Consider the following 23,026-nt stretch of genomic DNA (forward strand, 5'->3'; position numbering starts at 1 on the left):
GTATTACCCTTGTACATAAATGAACTAAAAAAATAAAGTGAGATCATCCTGGTGTATAGAGGTTTACTTGGGTAGAGAACACACAGGAGACGTGGTTTGATTATAACCAACCCACATTATCTGCTTCTCACTCTGGGAGGTCTTGAAAAGGATGCCACGAAGATTCATTAGACCTGCATTTGGTGGGGAGTGAGAAGTGGTTTATTGATTTTGTATCCAGAGAAGGATAGGTGGGGAATAGTATAGATTTTCAAAATTAGAAGAGACTTCATAGAAAGAGTTTGTCAGAGAAAATCTTTCCACTGGCATAAAGTTTGTTAATCAGAAGACTCAAATTTAGGAGCACGGAAAGGAGAGGGAGAAATTTTCCTGACATTGAATTTAAATCTGAAGAACACTCCCTGCAAGACAGATTCAGTAATAACTTGCCAAACAAAAATGGATTTATTCTTGAATATGAAACATTTCTAGCATTGTGGAGAGAGCAGATGAATGGGGGATCAGTAAAAGCACTTGACCTGAATGATTCAGCATAACTCTAAATGCAAAAAGGAGGAACATTGTGTGTCTTTTCAGACTATGAAGTTTCATGTTATAAAATTTGTTCTGGTCTTCAAAAACTTAAAGATCATTGCTCTGTTTATGTTGTTTTGGCCTTAAGAACTGTGTACGTGACCTCAGGGTATGTTGCTAACAGTGACTAAAATTCAGCTTAACAAGGTTACATGCCAGCTAACTGCTCCACAGTGAACTATGCCAACCCTTCTTGCAATTCGTTCTTGCCAAGTGTGATTCTGAATTCAGAAAGAAATATGGCATCTCTTCATACTGCGGGCTAGCCACCTCGATAACAGGCCAGGCAGGCACCACCTCGCAACCCAGCACAAATTCCAACAGTGTTCTTCCACTTTGTCCTTAAAGAGGTTACACACTTGAATGTGCATTGGTCACACAAGGCCCTGCTCGGATGCAGAACAAAATTTATGTCTGTGAAGTGAAAGTAGCAGGTACTTGGATTGAGAAAATCATGAAAATAAAGCATAAGAAACAGAACTGGATCACTGGTATTTATCCTGTGTTGGGTTTTTGGATGCAATTTAAACTGTTAATCGGCTGCAGATTTCCCCAGGCATGCCAAGTGAGAGAGCAGCTCACCCAGCTTGGATCTGCATGAATCAAGCCTTCCTTTCTGCAGTTATGACCCTTTGCTTTCCTGTCCTGAAACGGATTCATTGTGTTTGATCCTTTCTGTGTTTTGCTCTTGGCCTTTCCTCTGGGTGCCATTAGCATGTACAGTACTGGGGAAAGCCTAACTGGAACATTATGGGCTGTTTGTTTTAACAGGTGCAGCATGCCGAGCTGAAACTGAGCAATGGACTCGCTCCTGTTAGGAAGAAGAAAGGCAATTCATAGATTGTGGAGCAGATGTACTGGTGCTGCTTTGATTGTTTGGCTGAGAGCAACATCAAGAGTTCCCACTTCAGACTGTCCACTTTACAATTTTGCTGTATGTGGGTATGAACATCCATTTAATCAGCCGAAGTATAAAAAAGTGACTTTTGTAGAGCATTCAATGGAAATATGTGCAATATTTTGAATTTATTTGAATATAAACTGGATCAGTTTATGGTCTCTTGCGATATTTTGATTTTCCTGTTTGTGCTTTCCTCATTTCCTGGAAGAGTGGGGGTAGGCAGATGTCCTTGTAGTTTCTGATGGAACGCCCACTTTTTTGTTGTCCATGGGAGGTTTATTCTATTAAATTAATCGAATTCTGTGGAGAATGAAGCACCTTCAGTCCATCACAGTACTGGCCAGGTGGAGAGAGCAAAATCTACCTCCTGTGATGTTTGTGTTTATCTGCTTCCCCTAAGTTCTTTTCAGCATCTGCCCACCTCGTCCTTTTGCACCTATGGGGTAAAATTTGTCAGGAAGCATTTTTATCCTCTGCTCATTTTTCTTCTCCAAATAGATTATCAAGTTATTAATCACCATCGTGCTGCTGCTGGACATCTGGTTTGTCCTGCTTTCCGAATCCTTGCCTTAATTCCCTTCTTTGCTTTTATCCCTTGGAGAATATGTGCTCAAATCATTGCTAACCAAGACTCTTTGATCGAGGATGGAGACTGAATAGATATTTCCACCTTAAGTTACAATGTTTGTTCATTTATTGGAATTTTCTACATTAACGTGAGATATAAAATGTTGGATTATGCCTTGCATGCTTGAAACTCTGATCACTATCAAGCTTCGCTCAGCATCTTTGGTGAATAAATAGGCACAGGCACTGTGACAGTGCATGGCTCTTATGCCATAGTGTCCCACAGCTACACAAGACTTACAGACTTTCAGAACTTGTATGTATGTTTCATGGGGTTGTATCATTGGAATCACTGGATAGGAGTGAAAATGGTTACTAAAAAGTATCAACAAGGATTTGCAAGCAAGCCTCAACGGGCAACACATTGATGACAGCACAAATTCATTTCTTTGCTTGCTCAACATCCCACGAAGCTCCATCAACTTTGAGAGGATTGCACTACATTGCATTTCTCAGACCAGGAATATAGCCATCAGATTTCATTTCTGTGTTACTTGTTAATTTTCTTAAAGCCACTGTGTTCCATTCTACAGGTCAACAGTTAATTTTGTTACCTAACAAAATTTTTGAATGCATTGTTTCCCGCCACTGTATCAGATGTCAATGAGGTCTTGTTATGAAACTGTTTTGATGTCCTTCTTAAAAGGATTTCTGCCTTGTTTTTCCAAATGGATTGTTTGCCGAGGATTTGTAAATCTGCGAAAAGGGAGTTGAAGTAGCAAGCAGCTTTTCACTCATGAGTTACAAGTTTATTTATTTACAAGTTAAACATTTTTGCTCCAGAGTCCTTTAAGTGTCTGAAAATTTGTTTTTCCCCCTGTTATACAAGCACTTATAAGAGGGATTACTCGCTCTGATAACAAATTGGAAAAGGAAATGTTTCTGAAAGGATTGGTGGGAATTATGGAAGGGAGTAAGTGCTGCAACTCTAGTGGCTTCATGGAACCGTACTGTGGGAAGTGAATGATGGAGATGGAAGAACAGTCGAGGGAGTTGAAGAGAAGGTGTGGACTGGGGTAACTTCATCTGTGCTTTACTTTGGAGGGGAGGTGGTGAAGGGTACAGGAAACAAAGATGAGATGCTGTTGAAAGCTCCACCTACCACTGTGAAGAGAAACCAAGGTTAAGAAATTATCTCTGTTTTCTTTTAATTAAAGTACACTAACTGGGGTTTTGATATCCACAATATAGGGCACTAATCAATTAAAGCGATAGGTACCCTCCCAACCATACCTCCCCTCCCACCTCCTCTAAGGTCCACATTACATTCTCCCAGTTCTGCTCTCTCTATGATATGATGACAAGACTCTCTGCACAGCTACATCTGAGATATCTCCCATTTTACTTAAACTTGGCCTCCCTTCCACCATAATGGAGGACACCTTATCTTTTTTCCTGTCACTCTCATCCCCTCCAAATAGAGTAAGGACAGAGTTACCCCAGTCCTCACCTGCCCCTTGTGTCTTCCTAGTTTGTTCTTCAATCGCCATCATTCACTCCTCATGCTACTTCCCTAGGAGATGCAACAGGTGCTCCTTTGTGTTGTTCTTCCCCACCATTTAGAAACCTAGTGAAGTGCTGGGTCAATAACCCTTCACCCAATCAAGGGCAATTAGGGTTCAAGATGCCCCTCCTCTGCATTGCAGAATCCAAGTGCAAATTGGGTGAATGCAGAACACCTCCATTTAGTCCACAGAGGCAGTCCTGAGCTTCAAATTGGCTCCAACTTTAACGTTGAGGAACATCTTCCAGCCAGACACATTTCAGCCTTCAGGAACAGATAATCAGTTTAATAATTTCTGGTAAATTTCTTTCACTGTTTGTACTTGAAGTGACCATCTTTGCCCTAGGGTGGTTCACCTGCAATATTCTCTCTCCACAAACACTAACTGAACTGCATTTCCTTTTTGCTTTCTGGTTCCAGCAATATCTGTAACCTATATTTAAAATCTTCAATGTGCCCCCCCCCCCCCCCATTCGCATCTTTTCTCTGCAACTGTCCTTGTGAATTTGCCAACCAGATTGTTCTGTAAACATTGGAACCACCATGGCCACATGTTAACGGAGAAATTCTATCAATTCCTTCCTCCATGTTTTCTGCACTTGAATAACTCACTTCCCACAATTCCAAAAACAGCCTTCAGCCTGAAACATTAATTTAGTGTTTCTTTCCATAGATGCTGCCTGACTGCCTGAAAGTTTACAGCATTTTTTTTACACTTCAGATTTTCAACATCTGCATTTTTGTTTGCTTTTCGATTATTGATTCTAACATCTGCTTGCAGGAAACTGAATCAGAAGGGAGTGGGGGGGGGGTGTTGAATAGTGAAACAATTAATTAAAATGAGGGCCATCACATGAAACCTGCCACTTCCCAATATAAACAGTCTGGTACAAGCAACTGAACAGGGTACTACAAGAAGCAAAGCAAGTGAGCCTTGGGTTTCTACAGATCGTGTACCATGCAATGGCATATGATTTGAGGGAACTTTATGATGCACCATCAATAACTCACTCTGAGGCGTAAGAAGCGAGATATCGGCTTTTATTGACTGGAAGAATGAACAACACTACATCCTGGAGAATGAGGCCGGGCTCAGGCCTCAATCGCCTTTATACAGGGGTCTGTGGGAGGAGCCACAGGAGCAGTCAGCAGGGGTCTGTGGGAGGAGCCACAGGAGCAGTCCAGACAGGTATATGTAGTTCACCACACTTTAACCATTCCTATCGTGTTGGGCATTGGTGGTATTGCGCTTCTCTCTCAGCAGCTGCTAGGAAGTTCCCCACTCCTGTTCACTGTTGGAATGTTCCAAGTTACAAAACATGAAAAAAAAAGTGGCTTCGATGTAAGAGTTGTTGTGATATGGCCACAAACTTAGCAATGCATGTTGCACTGCACATGACCACCAGGGCATCTCCAGTACTACAAAATCAATTTCTAGAGTTCGAAGACTTAGTCTCAGGGAAGGACAGCCATTTTGTACTGGAATACTAGGAATTCTCTTTATTAAGAGAGTTGGTAATCTTAGGAATTCACTCCCTCCCCATCACTTCAGAAAGCTGTGGATGCTGAAAAGTTGATATCTTTGGATTGCTGAGGGGATCAAGAGGTATGGTGACAAATTGGAAGATGGACAAGGTATTAAGGTCAGCCACTTTCTCATTCAAAGATAGACTAGGCTTGAGGGGGAGAAGGATCTGCTTCTGTTTCCTATTATAGAAGCTGGCTGATAAGGGAGAAGTAACCTTTTACCTTTCTTAGCAGATTTGACCCGTGAAGATGAAACCAGATTGATAGAAGTCCCAAATCCCAATATTTAAAGGAATAGCTTTAAATGTCCCATTGGTGTGTCTATAGAGTGAGCCTGTGCTGAACTATGTTGTACTAACGTTTTAACATCAGAAATGTATGGCAACAAAAGGAGCATGAGCTGTTTTGGTTTATCGTGAAATGTACACTTTTAAACAAAAACACACAATCAATAAACTATAAACAAGAAGTTATGCAGATGTTGGAAATCCAAAACTGCACACACAAAATGCTGGAGAAACTCAACAAGTCAGGCAGCATCCATGGAAATTATAAACTATGATGTAAACAGAATGCTGATGATGCTATGGATAAATCTTTCTTCAGAAGGATACTTAATGACAGGCATTCTGTGAGTACCATTTGATGTCATTCATATAACTTGAACTGCTTTGCACAAAATGAGCTGTTTTATATCTCTGATTGTTTTATTTTTCACGAAAAGCCTGATAGCCATTGTCATACAGGCAAACGCATCAGCAGGAACGTCACTGCTAATTCATTTCCTGATATTCTGTTAGTGGAAGTGGAAATATATTACTTCCACAATGCAGAAAAGAAACACTTTGCATTGTACATTTCTTTTCTTTAAATTATTTATTAGGGGAAATTTGAATCTTGTACGGCTGTGGAATTGCTAACTGTAAAACCTGTAGCAACCTATTGTAAAAATTATAGTGTGGATAATATGCTCTCATCCTTTTTACAATCTTTTTCAATAATTCAGTATTCACAAGAGTAACCAAATGTTTGAAATGCATGTTGTAATGAATGATTGTGAAATTTATAATGAATGAAACATTTGTACAACAATAAAAGGGAATTTTATTTTTAATATTATTGCAGATGATCTAATTAAACTTTTATCATCATCGTCCTTCACTCAGCTTCCTGCTTCCCCTTGTCTGGGTCATTTCAGCACAGTCAACGTTCCCTATCTGAACATGTCATGGATTCCTTGGCAATCTCCAACATTGAGTCCATTGAGAAAGCATCCCTCCGTTCTTAACCCTTTCTTTTCCTGTGAGGGGAATGAAGAAAGGAGATTAATTTTTACTAGCTGTTCTCCTGATAATTTGCGAACATTTTGGATATAACACCAGGTCAGTCTAATGCACACAGGGATTATTTAGGATTTCTTTTCCAGGCTGTTCTTTTTCTGCTTCTGAGGCAAGAGAGAGCTAGTAGAGCTGCTGCCTTACTTCTCCAGCAGTCCTGACCTCAGGCACTATCTATGTGGTATTTGCACGTTCTCCTAGGTGGCCGTGTGCTTTCCCTCTGCAACAGTTTCTTCCCATGTCCCTAAGGTATGCAGGATGGAGGCTTAATTGGCCATTGTGAGTCATCCCTTGTGTGTACATGAGTGCTAGAATCTCAGGGGACTTAATGGAAATGTGGGGAGATTTGTGTTGGATTAGGATGTGTGATGGTCGCCATGAATTTACTGAGCTGATGGGGGTATTTATGTGCTGTTTGGCTCTGAGTGAGAGGTTGAGTTGCACGAGTTTCAATCTTGCAAACCAACTATCTGGACAAAGCCCCTACGCTTATAGGCAGAATTATGGTCCAAGAATGACGGATTATATTGCTAAATCCGAATTATAGAAGAGGCATGAATTTATCCACTGGAAGCAAAATCCTGATGAACATCCGCATTGAACATCCTTTCTATCTGAAAGTATTTCCCTTTATTCCATTGGACTTAATAATGTGAGGATCTTGATTACGGGAAGGTGGGATTGTCCATTTAGCTTTCCTAATTGGACAGCTTAATTAAAATCTGACACCAGATGTGGTGAAGTGAAAGAAAGGTGGCGTTCGGAGGGTTAATGCTGAGGTGAGATTGCCAGGCACATGTTGGCAAGCTGCCAGCTGCATTCCCTACCCTCACCCAACTGTTTACACTCTAGGAAACCATGTGTTGTTTTGCACAATCTTACCATGCTTCACTACTTTTTATCATGATGGGAAAGTTAGTTGTGAAAGTAACTGGAATAAAAAAAATCTATGTGAATGTATTTCATAGCAGAATGCATGAAACTCTGCGTGAGGCAATGTTCTCTGCTCTCCTGGAATAAATTTCTCTTTAATAAATTATTACAGCTTATTGATTACTGCAGCAGATGTTCACACATTAATCCTATTGAGATGAATTGCACGGGGCTTTTTGATGTTTATCTCTTTAAGCTAACAACAACAAAAGGCAGCTAAATGAAGTATTGGTGACACATGGGAATATCTTTTCCCCAGCAAGGAAATAGCACTACCTGAAGAACTGATCTGACTTGTATCAACTTGATAGACATTGGCACACTGGTTTACTCACACCATGTGTCCTCGTACTTCACTGCTGGATCTCGTTGCTACTCACCTGGACAACAAGAGAGGTGTGAACTGGCAAGTTATGAAAAGTAGAGAAGGATCGAAACGGAAAGAGCAGTGAAAGACAAGACTGACTATGTCGAGTCTCTGTTGACTGCACACAAAACAATCAAGCCAGGCAACTTTCCATCTGTTTACAGATTATTTTGAAAGGGTTGCCACTGTGTATTCTGCAGTTTCTCCAACTCTGCTCTGAACAGAACAAATATTGGGAATGCATGTAAGGGTGCCACTGTGGAACTTTAAACTTTTTGAGCTAAGAACTTGAAATTTTTAACTGTTCCATTGTTAAAGTGAACCAAAGGGGAGTTGAGGATTTTTAAAAATATAAACGCCCTCTTGTTACTGTTATCAGGGAGCCTAAAGGCTTCCAATCAGTGATGCAGGAACAGCTTCTTCCCATTCATCAGAATTCTGAACAGTCCATGAACACTACCTCGTTATTTTTAACTACTTAGTTTTGTAATTTATAGCATTTTTTTTCTTTGCACTGTACTGCAGCTGCAAAACAACAAAACTTCACATTTTTGAAAATGATAATAACCCTGGTCCTGATTCTGAGGTTACACCAACGTTGCTGCTTACAGACTCCCTTCCTCAGAGCTCCAGCGACCCAGGTTCCATCCTGACCTCCACTGCTGTCCGTGTGGTATTTGTAGGTTCTCAGTGTGACTGCGCAAGGCTCCTCTACAAACCAACCGTGCATGGAATAAAAAGTTAATTGACTGGCATAATTTGCCTCCCGTGTGTTCATGAGTTGTAGAATCTGGGGGGAATATGGGAAAACTAAAATGAGATTAGCCCAGTTGTAAGGCTTGGTCTGTTTCTGTGCAATTTGACTCTGTGACTCTTTATACACGAAGGAGAATGTTGAATGGTTGTGAAGTAAGAGTGATGCGGTGAGAGTAATTGGATAGTTCTGTCCAAGGAACCATTCCAGGTACGATGGGCTGAATGGGCATTTTTTATGCTGTGGGATTCTATGATTCTTTCAGATGTTTGTACTTCCAGTTAAGCAGAAAGTCATAGACCATGTAGGTTATTTAATTTCCACCAGGCAGTTGTTAGTTCTTTCAAAAGGCATAGGTTTGATGAAAGTACATATCAGTTTATCCACAGTCCCTTTAACACATAAACCTGGTGAAAGCTCTTTGGGAAAGTGTCACGAAACAGTTGCAGTTTCTTTTATTCTCCATTTTGCAAAAGTGATTACAGGGTTGAATTAACTGGAGGAGGAAGGTGGTGGTGGGGGGGGGGGATGTCCCCCTCAAGTAAAAACTTTAGCTGATGGTATGTGTAAAGCTGTTTGTTTAAATTTAATTATAGGCCTGTGTTGTGAGAGCTGGAAAGGGGTATTCATAGAAAGCTCTCCAGTGTCCGTGTCACAGCCATGGAGCAGATACGATGTGAGCCTGGACACCCAGCTGAATGGGTAGGGTCACGGCATTCTCCGAACTCTTTAACCCTGCTACAGAAAAGCCGGCCCTGTTGCAGTGAGAAAGCTGAATCTTCCCATCCCAACTGAAAAAAAATAAGACAGTCTGAAAGTGCATTATCTGGTGTCCTCAAGACACAGATGTCTGTGTTTGACAGAGCAGGAGAAGTGCTGCACAGTAGTGTGTGGCTAACTTGACCCCCCTTTTTTTCCCCTAAAGTGTGGCCCTCTCCATTCAAGCCTTGTGCTAATATGCGCAACAATATTTCTGACAAAGTAGGCTTTATGTGTGCACAAAAATCGACATATTCAATCCTCGTCCTTCCCTTTGTTTTAAAGTTTTGAAACACTATCTAAGTGGCTGGATTATGTGAAAGCACCTAAGTACACCCCACCCCTCCTGAATATTAAAGTGATAACCATGGCTGTAGACTTGCTAATTACATTGGAAAAAAATGACCAGAGTGAAATCTCAGTGATATTTACGTGGTAATTATTACTCCATGCTAATAATGGCTGGCACTGATGCCTCAGCTAAATTATTGAGTGGGAATATTACTAAGATTGTCAGTTGTATGTGAACCCCAGTAAAACCTCTTCTATTTGTTGGTTTCCCAGGGACATTGAAAGTAGTTTTAATGATGTCCCTGGATAGCACTGTTGGACTACCTAGTGATACCAGTTCTTTAATTGCAGCATGGGGATTGTAAAGGGCGGTTGTGCGGGCACTTATTTTTACATAATCGCCAATATTTTGAAGTTTTTCTTTACAGACAAAGTTATTAGCTTCCTGAATATCCAGGCTGAGTTTCTTTTTGTAAAACGTACCAACACAAGACAGCCCATCCATGGCAAAATAAAAAATAAAAATCTCTTAAGGCATCACAAAGGGTCTTTATTTGTCTTACAACCATTCAGTATGCTTATCACTGTTAAATATTGAGCGGTCCAAAAGTTAAAATATCTGTCTCCTGTGAGTGTTTTTTTTTTGGGGTAATTATTCATTAGGAAGTTGGAAGAAGGAGGCTGGAGAAGCAGAGGATATAAAATGAACGTCAGCTGTCTCAACTTAGATCTTGTAAAGAAGTTGTCAATAGCTGACTGTATAAATTCTATAGAACCTGGAATCCTGGACCTTATCAATGTTTGACAGAACTCTTTGTAGCTGAAATGAATAGTTTATGAGATATATGAATACCAAATGCTTTTTTCCACTGTTTTATTCTCTATCTGGACCCGCTTTCCCCCATGGGAAGGGGGATGGGGAGGCGAATGGTTCCTGTTTAAACTCTTCTGCTTTTTGTACTTTATTTAACCCTTTCAGTTCAGGCTCTGACTAAATTTTGTGGAGCACATCCAACATTTGTTATCCATTTATTGCAATGTTTTCATTGTATTGCATTGGATTGAATTCCGTGATTTTCTTTTGTTTGACTTAACACTAAAGGATAATAAACGTGAATAAATGTATATATTTTTCTCTGAAATTTAGTTGTCCTCCTGAGTCTGCTGAATAAAGCAAGCACAGAGATCTGAGCTCCATCTGAGCAGTTTTATAACAGGGAAAAAAAATCTGACAACTGAATCAATAATGTGCTTGCATTTTTGCACAGTGGTTGAACGTAATCTTTTCACTCGGTCATCCCATTAGATTTAAAATTTAGAATGGTAAAAAGTGAACAACGTCCTGAAAAAAGGGTTTGAAAAAATTCTGCTCTAATGCTGATAACAGATCCATATGTAATTAAGTTATTTGTGCATTGAGAGCTTTTGCTTCAAATTTGCAAATGTCTTTAGTATTTCTGATATCAGTTAAAATCATATTTTAGTAGCAGAAAAATAATTTAAGCAATATATGAATTTAGTGACGAGATCAAAACAAGATTGTTTTACTAACATTAAACCTTGAACTTCTTTCGGCATTTTAATTAACAATTTGGTCCTATCATTAAGATATTTTAAAACAGATCTATGAAAGCTCTGGGCACTACTTTAAAACAGTTGCAGATTACAATGTGTGAGGGAACCATCCTGTTAGATGCTATAGGTCAAGGCCAATCCCTAGCATCCTGACACGATCAGTTGTCCATCCTCAGAGATGGCTGTGATGTCTTCATCAGCCTGTCAAAAGGAGGGCCTGAAGCACTGGCAGGTCCCATGGAGCCTGTCAAGCCTGGTTTCCATGGTACCCCTTCAGGCAGCACTGTAGGCGCACTGTGGTGAAGGACCCTTGCAACCTGTTCTTGCAATCTCCAGTGTTGAGCCCTGCGGCAGGCTTCAAGCCGTCACTGATAAGTATGAAACCTTTACCTTTTCCCAGGTACTCAGCTTGTCACTCCCACAAGCAGTGTGACATTTCCTAATAGGCCAAATATTATTCAGCAGCACTTTTCTGGGTTAAAGAAGATCTTCCACTTTTAAAAATATGCAAGAAGGACTGTCCAGAACTTCTCAACTGTGTTTTAAGAGTCATGATTACTTTGAGGATTCTGTGTGTTGAGGAACAGTCAAAACCTTCAGAAAAATGCAGACATATATTGCTCTGTAAATCACCTCAACTATATTTCACAGGACAAAATAAAAGTCCTGCTCTCAAAATGAATGTCCATGTTTGCCCCCAAGTCACATACCACTTTGTATTTGTTCCAGTTACATGTTTATACTGTGTATTTGTTGTTGCTCTCTCAGAGTGTGTGCAGGTGTGCTGTCTGTATGTGCCATAGAGGGAAAGGAAGGAGGCGGGTGCTCAAAACGGAATACGCAATCTTGCTCTAAATCTAAATTCAGCAAGAAATCAGGACGTTGCTAACTGCATCGTCACCACATTTGTTCCGAGATGCTGTAAAAGAATGGTCCACTTTAAGTGGTAAAAGTTTCCTGAAGAAAAGTCATTGATTTTCTTTTTATCTCCGCAGTCACTGCCCCCAGTTTGTTGAGCATTAATGACATTTTACAGTAAATTCTGGTTTCTGATATCTCCATTATGATGTTGCTCTGAAAATGATCCTTTAAAATTATTTAGATTTAATTTAAATAAGGAAAAGCCCAGCAATTTCCAGGGCAGGGTGAGAGGGTGCATCTAGCTAAGACAAGTCAAGTGGGTAAACCTCAACAACATCTCAAGCTGGATAGCGTGGAGCAGGTTTGTTTCATTCATTTTTGAGGTTCTGGGTATCAGTGGCAAGTTCAGCATTTATTGCCCATTCCAAACTATCTGAGTACCCTGGGCGAATTCTGTATATGATACACTTTGAGGGCAGTGTGCGCTGATGGAATGATTATTTTGATTGATGGGTAAGGTGCCAAATCAATCAGTTGGTTTGCTTTGGAGGTGTCAAACTTTTTGAGAGAAATTGGGAGTTGCACTCACCCAGTTAGATGATACCTTATGAGGAGGAAAGGTTAAACAAGCTGGGGCTTTTCCCTTTGGAGCGAATAGAGGTGTACAAAATGATAAGAGGCATAGATCGAGCAGCTGAGCAGAGATTTTTTTCCCTGGGTAGAAATGGCTAATATCAGAAGGCATAATTTTAATGAGATTGGAGGAAAGTATAGAGGAGATGTCAGAGGTAAGTTCTTCACACAGAGTGCATGGAACACCCTACCAGGGGTGCAGGTAGAAGCAGATAGATAAGTGGCATTTAAGAACCTCTTAGATAGGCACATGCATGATAGAAAAATAGAGTGCTATATAGGAGGGAATGCTAGTTTTATCTCAGGAGGTTAAAAGGTTGCCACAACATTGTGGATTGAAGGGCCTGTATTATGCTGTAGTGTTCTATTTTTTCTATGTTTTAAGAGTGCATCATATTTGTGACTTGTGCATTGGCAATGGTGGAAAGACTCTGTGATGTCAGGAGGTGATTTACTTGCTGCAGGATATTTGTTCAGATAAGCTGACACACATGGCTACTGTAATGTACCAAATGTCATGTTCGGTGCTCCCAGAAGAATGTCTAGAAGGTACCACACTATCTCAGCAGCAGAATAAGAGTCCACACATCATGGAAACAGCCCACTGAGTCCGTACCCATTTACAGCACTCCTATGCTAAATCTGTGTTTTTGTGCCTTATCCTACTAACTCCCCAAATTCTATCAAATCAAGGGTCAGTTACCATTGCTAACTAATCTGCAATGCCATTGGGATGTGGGAGAAAATCTGTGCACCTGGAGGAAGCACACAGGAGGAACATGCAAACACCACATAGAAAGCACTCCAGGTCAGGATCAAACCTGACCACTGGCTGCTAAGCATTGGATTTCCCAGCCACGCCATTCTGTCATCGAATGAACACCAGCTGCTCTGTTCCGAATAGATTGTGCAGGTCTCAATGCAGAGCTGCCCTGAGCCTTAACAGTAGCATTCCTGAAGCGTGGACTTCCCAGCTATTTCAAGAAGATTTCTCCATTTGCAGTATCCAGAGGGGAAGAGCTAACAGCTTTTTTTAAAGAGTGTGATTGGCTAGGTGTGAGGCCAATGAAAACTGCATAAGGCAGAATGGCCATTTTGGAGCAGCCATTGTGTGAGCGGGCCAGTGTAGGACTGGAAATCTTATGGTTTGCCTCAAGAAGCTTTGCGAAGAAGGCACAGGACAGCAGCAGGTAATAGCAGTTAAGTTTTTTAAAAAAATATATAGTTAAATATAAAGACACCATATCCCAACTGATTAAATACAGTTGTGCACCGCTTAACGTTCATTCAGACAAAGTCTGATCGCATATATGTCTGTAGTCCCGATTGGAAAACGTGACGTAGGGGACGTAACCAATCTCATGTATCGCGCGTCTCTTGAGTGTAGTAGCGTTACCTCTCTGTTTAATTTTCTTTTGAAAATATTACTGTAAAGTGCATCATGGCTTCCAAACGCAGCAAAACCACTCCTAGTGATAGCAGCAGCAAGAGGCAAAGTATATAATATGGTGTTCACACAATGTCCAAATCACATAACGTCCGATTTCACAGAACGTATCGTGGACATTAAGCAATGCATACCTGTAAAGTCAGGATACCAAATCAGATGATGTATTGTAAGCGTATCATGTGGACCTGTTGGACTCCAGTGTCGTTCCTGATGACCATACCTGCAGCAAGTCTTGGTTGCTCGAGGAACTCAGGCGCAAAGCTGATGACATAGAGTCTGAGCTTTAAACACTGCAATACGTTAAGGAACGGGAGCATTACTGTACTGTTTCAGGAGACTGTCACATCCTGGATTAACTACTTCAAATTCGCTCTGTGGTAAGGAACAAGAGGGTGTCACTGTGAGTGTGGAAGGTAGAGGGATCCAAGAGGTAGTGCTGGAGGAGCCTCAAATCTTGAGCTTGTCTAATAGGTCTGAGGTTCCTGCTTCATGTCCAGATGGGAGTGAGGGCTGTAAGAAGAATAAACAACTGAACCATAGCATCATGGTTCAGGAAGCCATTTTGAGAGGAGGGAGAGAAGAGAAGTTTAATTGTAAATAGGGATAGCATAGGGGAATAGACATAATACTCTGTCATAAGGATCTAGAATCCCAAATGCTGCGTTGCCAATCTGGTGCCAGCTTTGATACATCTTCGGACCTGCAGAGGATCTTGGAGTGGGAGGGGAGAGAAATCGTGGCCCATGAGGGTATCAACGACGTAGGAAGAAAAATGAAAGAGGTTCTGCTGGGGAACTTGAGAAGCTAGGGATTAAATTAAAACACAGGACCAAAAATCTAACGATAGGGTCAATAAAATCAGAGAGCTAAATGCGTGGCTCAAAGCTTGGTGCGGAAGAAGTGGGTTTGAATTTGTGGCACATTTGCACTAGTATAGGAAAAAGAAGGAGCTCTTCTGATGGGAGAAGCTTCACCTGAACCATGCTAGGACCAGAATTCTGGCAAATCACACAACTAGAGATCTAGATAAGGCTTTAAGCTAAATAATAAGGGGAGGGGGTACAACAGATTCGAAAAGTATGGATAAAGTAAAAGGGAGGGGGATTGCAGGAGAGGTTATTGAATTCTTCAGAATAAAGAATAAGATAAAGTTTAGAAAGGGATACAAATTTAACTTCAGACAACATGGAGACAAAATAGAGAAGGAGGGTGTTGAATATAGGACTGAAGATGTCAGATTTGAATGCCCATAATATACAAGATAATGTAGATGAGTTTATGGTGCAGCTAGAATGTGGCTTTGTATGACATTGTGGGCATCACAGAGTCATGGCTGAAAGAAGATCACAACCGGGAGCTAAACATCCAAGGATACACATTCTATGAAAAGACAGGCAGGTGGGCAAAGATGTGAGGTTTTTCTAATGGTAAAAAAAAATTAAATTATATACAGTGGATTCCAGTTATTAAGGGCATATTGGGACCAGTACATTTTGGCCCAAATAAGCAGCTGCTCCAGTTAGCTGAAGTTTCATGGAAACAGTTAAAAAGGAATTTAAAGAAAGACAAACTACCGTTTAACTGAGTTACATATTACGTATTTAAATGAAATACAGACCAAATTGGAACAGTACGAATACTACTTGTGGCATGACTAAACATCACATCTGGGGCCTTCCCTGGTTGCAGTGATGACCATGACTTCTTCTGTGCCTTGCCATGGTCTTTGCTCTCCATACCGTGTTGCTGAACCACCTTCCTGGGCCGTTGGATCTCACTGCAGATGTCAACCATCTAGACCACAAGAGCTGACTACGCATGCTGGGACAGGCATGTCCCTATCTCACCGGGATACAAGACTTTCCGGCAGCCCTCACCCAGTTCAGCTTGCTGTCAAAGTGGTGTACTGGGGTATGGCTGATCTCACATGTAAACAGCTACTTGGAGCCACAGGTGAGAGCTGTGTGTGTCCAGTGGGGACCAAAGGTGACATTCAAGGTAATTGTCAATACCTTCAAATTCTTCATAGTTCCTAACTTGTTGAAGTAGTGAAATCATTTCATTTTCACTCCTGGCTGTTTCTGGCATCTCCAAGTCCGAATGCTTGAAACTTCAGTGAGCACTACAGTTCTGAAATGACTTGCTGCTTATTTGTTGTCAAATACTAGCGACAAAAATCATTCCATTTTGAACACAAACACATGCAACTGACAATATTCAAAAACTGCTTGCACTAAGCACAATGACGTGTCTAATGGCCACACAAGCACACGCGACTGACACTAGTTAGAAACTGTTCAGCAACAGTCCCCTGTAACAATTAAACTGCATAGTGTCCCAAATAGACTTGTTTGTTAAGAGTTGTCCCAAATAAGTAGCTGTCCCAGTAATCCGATGACTCAATTAACTGCAATTCACTGTATTTAGAAAGAAGTGATGTAGGATCAGAAGATGTACAATCCTTGCGGGTAGGGTTAAGATACAGCACGTTTAAAAAGACCCTGATAGAAGTTATATACAGACCTCTGAATAGTAGCCAAGATCTAGGGTATAAATTGCAAGGGGGATTGAAAAGGGATGTTATATGGTCTATATCATGATGGTTATGGGGGATTTCAATATGCAAGTAGATTGGAAAAATCAGGTTAGTACTGCAATCCAAGAAAAAGGGATATAATCATAATATGATAGAATTCACCAAGCAGTTTGAGTGGAAGAAGCTATCACAGTTGAGTAAAGGGAACTAGAGTTCATCGCAAAGAAGAAACATTTTCAAGGGAGGATGAGGCGACTGTGGCTGACAAGGGAAACCAAAGGCAGCATAAAAGCAAAAGAAAGGGCATGCAGTATAACAAACATAAATAGGAAGGAAGAGGATTGGGAAGCTTTTCAAAAACAACAGAAGACAACTAGAAAGCAATAAGGGGAGAAAAGATGAAACAGAAAGGTAAGCTGGCCAATAATATAAAAAATATAAAGGTTTAATTTCAGATATGTAAAGAGTAAAAGAGAGGCAAGAGTGGATACCAGACAGCCGGAAAATAACGCTGGATAGGTAGTAATAGGGAGCAAAAAATTGGAAGATGAACTGAAATATATTCTTGTATTAGTCTTTGTTGTGGAAGACAGCAGCAAAGTGCCAGAAATTCAATAGATTTAGGACAGAAGTGAGTGTATTTGCTATTCCTAAGGAGAAGGTGCTTGGAATGCTAAAAGGTCTGAGTGTAGGTAAGTCACCTGGACCAGATGATCTGCACTCAAGGGTTCTGACAGAGGCAACAGAAGAGATGGTGGAGGCATTAGTAGTGATCTTTCAAGAATCATTAGATTCTAGAATAGTTCCAGGCGACTAGCAATCTGCAAATGCCACTGCACTATTTAAGAAGGGAGGGAGTCAAAGACAGGAAATTATAGGCCAGTTGGCCTGACTTCAGAGCTTGTTAAGTTGTTAGAGTCTATGATTGAGAATGAAAGTTCAGGGTACTTGGAGACACATGGATAAAATAGGGAGAAGTCAGAACAGTTTCCTTAAAGGAAACCTTTGCCTGACAAATCTGTTAGAATTCTTTGAGGAAGTCAGCAATCTGCTTGATAAGGTAGTAAACTGGATCAGTGAACTTGTGGATGACACCCAGACTGGGGGTATAATGGATAGCAAGGAAGACTATTAAAGCGTGCAGCAGAATCTGGACCAGCTGGAACAAAATAGCAGAAAGAATTTAAAGCAGGCAAGGTGAGGTTATACACTTTGGGAGGAGGAACCAGGCTAGGACTTGCATGGTGAGTAGTAGGGTACTGACGAGTTCGGTAGAATAGAGGGATCTTGGAATACAGATTCATAATCCCTTGAAAGCGGCATCACAGGTAGATAGGATCATAGAAAGAGCTTTTGTTACATTGACCTTCAAAAAATTGAAGTATTGAGTACCGGAGTTGGGATATTATGTTGAAGTTGTACAAGATGTTGGTGAGGCTTGTTTTGCAGAGTATAGTTTGCAGTTCTTGTCACCTATGTACAGCAAAGTTATCAGTATGATTGAAAGGGTGCAGAGAAAACTTACAAGAATGCTGTCAGGACTCAAAGACCAGAGTTATTGGGAAATTAGAATAAATTAGAGCTTTATTTCCTAGAGCATAGGAGAATGAAGGGAGATTTGACAGAGGTATAAAAAATTATGAGGGGCATAGAAAGGGTAAATGCAAGCAGGCTTTTTCCACTGAGGTTGGGTGAGCCTAGAACTAGAGTTCATGGGTTAAGGGTGAAAGGGGAAAATTTAAGGGATACATGAGGGGCAACCACTTCACTCTGAATGTGGGATGAGCAGCCAACGTAAGTGGTGGATGCAGGTCTGATTTCAGCATTTATGAGAATCTTGGATAGGTACATGGACGGGAGGGGTATGGAGAGTTATGGTATGGGTGCAGATCAATGGGACTAGGCTGTTTAAATGGTTCAGCATGGACTAGATGGGCCAAAGGGCCTGTTTCTGTGTTGTAGTGCTCTTTGACTCTATAAGTAACAGGCAGAATAGATAAAGGAGAGTCATTGTGGATGTGGATTTACTTGGATTTTTAGAAGGTCTTTGACAAGGTGCTGCACATGAGACTTCTCAGCAAGATGCTATTGCAGGAAGGTACTAGCATGCACAGAATATTGCTGGCTGGCAGAAGTGGTAATAGAAGAAAGAGTGGTAATAAAGAGGACAATTTCTGGTTGGCTGCTGTTGACCAGTGGTGTTCCACAGGGACTGATGTTGGATCCATCACTTTTCACGTAATATGTATTGATCTGGATGACGGAATTGACGGCTTTGTGACCAAGTCTGCAAATGATACAAAGGTAGTTGGGGAAGTGGGTAGTGTTGAGGAAGAAAGGAGTTCTGCACAAGGGTATGGACAGTTTAGGAGAATAGACAAAGAAATGGAAGATGGAATGCAATATATGGAAGTGTATAGTCATGCTCTTTGGTAGAAGGAATAAAGGTATAGACTATGCTCTAAATGGGGTGCAAATTCAGAAATCTGGAATGCTGAAGCAAAGACGTAATGTTGATGCTGTTTAAAACATTGGTCAGACCACATGTGGAGTTTTATGAGCAGTTCTGTGCCCCATATCTAAGGAAGGATATGCTAGAATTAGAGAGGGTCCAGAGGAGATTTACAAGAATAATCCTTAGAATGGAAGTATTGTACTGTGCAAAAGTCTCAGGCACATGTAAAAAAATTCTGTAAAGTGAAGATGCTTTCAAAAATAATGACATGAAAAGTTTCTAAATATAAAAAAACTTCGCTATAAAAAGCAGTGAACAGTAAAAAACTAAATCAAATCAATATTTAGCGTGACCATTGCTTTTGAAACGGCATTAATTCTCTTAGGTACACTGTCGTGCAATTTTAAAAGAAAACTGGTTGTTTCAACATCTTGGAGACCTTGCTACAGTTCTTCTGCAGACTTCGGCTGTCTCGCTTACTTCCGTCTTTCCAGGTAATTCCAGACGGCCTCAAAGATGTTGAGATCAGGGTTCTATGGAGGCCTTACTATCTGTTGCATAACTCATTGTTCTTTTTTAGCAGAAGATAATTCTTTATGACTTTGACCATGTGTTTGGGGTCACTGTCCTGCTGCAGAGTGAAGCTGGGAGAGATCAGACACCTCCGTGATGATATTGCATGATGGGTGAGAATCTGCTTGTATTTCTTAGCACTGATGATTCCATTACTCTGACTAGATCACCAATTCCATTAGCAGTGTGCAGCTCCAAATCTGTAGGGAACCTCCACCATACTTCACTGATGACTGCAGACACTCATCCACGTAGCACTCTCCAGCTCTTCTACAGACAAACTGCCACATGTTCGAGCCAAAAATTTCAAATTTTGACACATTAGTCTAAAGCACTTGCTGCCATTGTTCAGCACTTCAGTTCTTTTGGTTTTGTGCGTAGATGAGTCTCTTGATTTTGTTTCCACTTTGGAGGAATGCTTTTTTGGCAGCAATACTGTTATGAAGATGACTCCTGACAAAACTTTCCCAGACTGTTGAGGAGTTTCTGTTGTTTCTGTGAGTTCAGAGCTGAAAGCAGTGCAGAACTAGTTCCAATTTCGAAGGCATGTTAGTTTGATGTATATGTCATCTGCTGTACTCACTTTCTGCAACTGACCACTGCATTCTTGGTCATCAACCTTGCCCGTTTTTTTGTGCTTCTTCAGAAATGCTTGGACAGCACATCTTGAAATTCCCGTCTATTGTGAAATTTCTAATTTGGAGATACTTTGCTAATGCAGGGTAGCTACCTTGTGTCTTGCTGCTATGGTACAGAAAATGATGAGTTTAAGATTAAACTGTCACATCCACCACAGCCTTTTACTTTATAGTTTGTTTGTCCTTCGTCCAGTTTGATTCCTTCTACACCTGTTCTGTTTGTTAATCAGTTTAGTTCATTCAGCCTATTATGTCATTGATCATTAGCACCTGTTTGTCATCTTTGTTTAATCATGCACTGGGCTAGATACTTACAAAGTGATCAAGATTATATTTGAAAAGAGTTCATCACTTAGTTTGTTACTATCTTTAATGAAACACAAAACTTGCTCTGTAACATTTAATTTTTTGGAAATTGAGTATTTGGAAATCTAAAATTTGCTCTTTTCTGCTGACACAATAATACAGAGGACAAAAGGTAAACAAAATTCATATAAAATATCTTGGGTGCCTAAGATTTTTGCTCAGTACTGTATGAGGAGTGTTTGATGGCTCTGGGCCTGTACCAGCTAGTGTTTAGAAGAATATGAGGGGTATCTCACTGAAACCCAGCGAATATTGAAAGGTCTGGATAAAGTTGGCATGGAGTGGATGTTTTCAATATTGGAAGATTCTTGGACCAGAGGACACGGCCTCAGAACAGAAGAGTGTTATTACATTGGAACAGCGACGAGGAGGAATTTCTTTAGAGAGAAGACTGTGAAATGTTAGAATTTTTTTACCATCGATAGCTGTGGAGAGCAAATCATTGGGTATATTTAAAGCAGAAGTTGATAAGTTCTTGATTAGTAAGGACATCAAATGTTACAGGGAGAAGATAGGTGGATGGGGTTGAGTGGGAAAATAAGTCAGCCATGATCAAGAGGCACAATAGATTCAATGGGCCAAATGGCCTAATTCTGTGCTCTTATATCTTATGGTCAAATATTTGGCCTCTTGGGACATAAGGAAAGAGTAAAGGATGAACTTACCAGTGCAGCCAGGCTGACATTCCCACTTGGCATTGTTAATGATGATTAGAATACCATCTTTTCTCCCACACACCCCTTAACAAAAAACGTTGCAATCCTAGCAGAAGCTTCCTAGACACAGTCAAAAGCCCCATCAAATCCCAGAACTTTTAAAACCCAAGCATATCAAAACTCCAAAATGATTCCAACTAGCTGATATTTTTCTGCTTTCTGCTACAGATTAGAAATTTGATCGCTTCTCAATTAGGGTTATTCCAAGAAGGGGATTGATAATACCTATGTTTTAATAAACACAAGAGGCACTGGAGATCTTGAGCAACACGCACATTATGCTGAAGGTGCTCAGCAAATCATGCTGCATCTATAGAGGTGGGGGGAGTTAACAATCGATGTTTCAGGATGAGACCTTTCATCAGGTGTCCTGTTTATTCTCCTCCGTAGATTCTGCTTGACATGTGGACTTCCTCCACCATTTTGTCTGTGTTGCTCAACATTTCCAGAACCTACAGAAAGATTTTACAGTTCGGTTTTAGAATCAATGTTTTTACAGATTTAAAAAAAAACATGCTGAGCTGATTCAACAAACCCAAAACCAGTGGGGTTTCTGTTTCAATCAGGCTTTAGCAAGTTAGCACGTTGTGGGTTTGGATGGTAACCAGCGCCCAATGTGGAAATAGAAATAAAGAAAAAAATTTCCCTAGTACCATTGCAAGTGTCAGGACCTTGAAATTTTTCAACCATTAAAGTTAAAAGATAGGGGATCACAGGCCTTGTAAGAACAGGTGAGATGCCTATAATTCTCCCGCTTATGCCTCTCCATCTCACTGCAGTCCTGTCCATCTCTCCTCTGCCCCACTACCAGTTTCTCAGTGTTTAAGACCTAGCATTGACCAAGCCTTTGGTCATCTGTACTAATATTATCTTATGCACTAATATTACCTTTTGTGATCTGATATCAAACGTTGCTTGGTAGTGTTCCTGTGCAGTGCCTTAGGCAAATTATTCAGTGGAAGGCCTTGTATGATTGTGAGTTTGTTGCTGTTATTATTGCACTGCCAGCAAAAGCCGGCACTGGGAATATCACTGCCAAGTGGCTGCCAATCATTGGGGCCCACTTTGACTTTGCGGACGACAGCACTGCCCACTCTTCACCCTTCGATTCCTTCAGTGGAGAAACCCCTGTCATTCTAATTCTCCTGTCTCATTTACATTTTCCCGTAGAACTGCTGGCACCAATTAGACATTAGGAGTTGGCAGTGGCCCAGACTCAGTCAGAGACAGTGGACTGTAGCTGCGGCCAAGATGGATAATGGTGAGGGAAGAAGGAGTCGGCATCATGGCAGGGGGTGGATTGGAGCTCCCTGGGCTACAATTATTTTGGGAGCCCTGAAGTAAAAATAAGCTCTCCTCCCTCTCTCAGGCAAATTGTTTGTAGAACTCTTCTCCCTTGTATGCCAGCGGTGTTGATCAGGTGTGATTAGTTCCAGTTTCAAAATGTAATTAGCGTCCTTCTTGTGCTACAGAAACTCTATATTCATGTTGAAAAAGAGCCTGTTGCTGAATCAGGCTGATGCTTTGGACTTCAGGAGTGAGATAGAACAATTTGGTGAGTGGTGTCACAACAACAACCTTACACTCAATGTCAATAAGAGCGAAGAGTTGATAGTGGATTTCAGGAAGGGGAAGTCGAAGGAACTCATT

General features: G+C 40.8%; 1 protein-coding gene and 1 long non-coding RNA gene across 6 annotated transcripts in view; one reads left to right on the forward strand and one right to left on the reverse strand.

The window, feature by feature from the left end:
• Positions 1-6,251, forward strand: part of LOC140718840 (multiple C2 and transmembrane domain-containing protein 2-like) — a 431,322-nt gene extending 425,071 nt beyond the window's left edge. For all 5 annotated transcript variants that reach the window (XM_073033051.1, XM_073033048.1, XM_073033050.1 and 2 more), the window contains one exon: positions 1,345-6,251. In XM_073033051.1, coding sequence (XP_072889152.1) covers positions 1,345-1,413 — 69 coding nt within the window. In that variant the 3' untranslated portion in view covers positions 1,414-6,251. The remainder of the gene's footprint in view (positions 1-1,344) is intronic.
• LOC140718842 (uncharacterized) lies at positions 6,213-7,892 on the reverse strand. The gene is made up of 2 exons (XR_012096808.1): positions 7,783-7,892; positions 6,213-6,432 (listed from the first exon to the last, which is right to left on the reverse strand). It is a non-coding gene; the product is annotated as an uncharacterized lncRNA (long non-coding RNA).
• Positions 7,893-23,026: the final 15,134 nt, after the last annotated feature.

The sequence above is a fragment of the Hemitrygon akajei genome, chromosome 30 (assembly GCF_048418815.1).
Source record: "Hemitrygon akajei chromosome 30, sHemAka1.3, whole genome shotgun sequence".
Taxonomy (NCBI): domain Eukaryota; kingdom Metazoa; phylum Chordata; class Chondrichthyes; order Myliobatiformes; family Dasyatidae; genus Hemitrygon; species Hemitrygon akajei.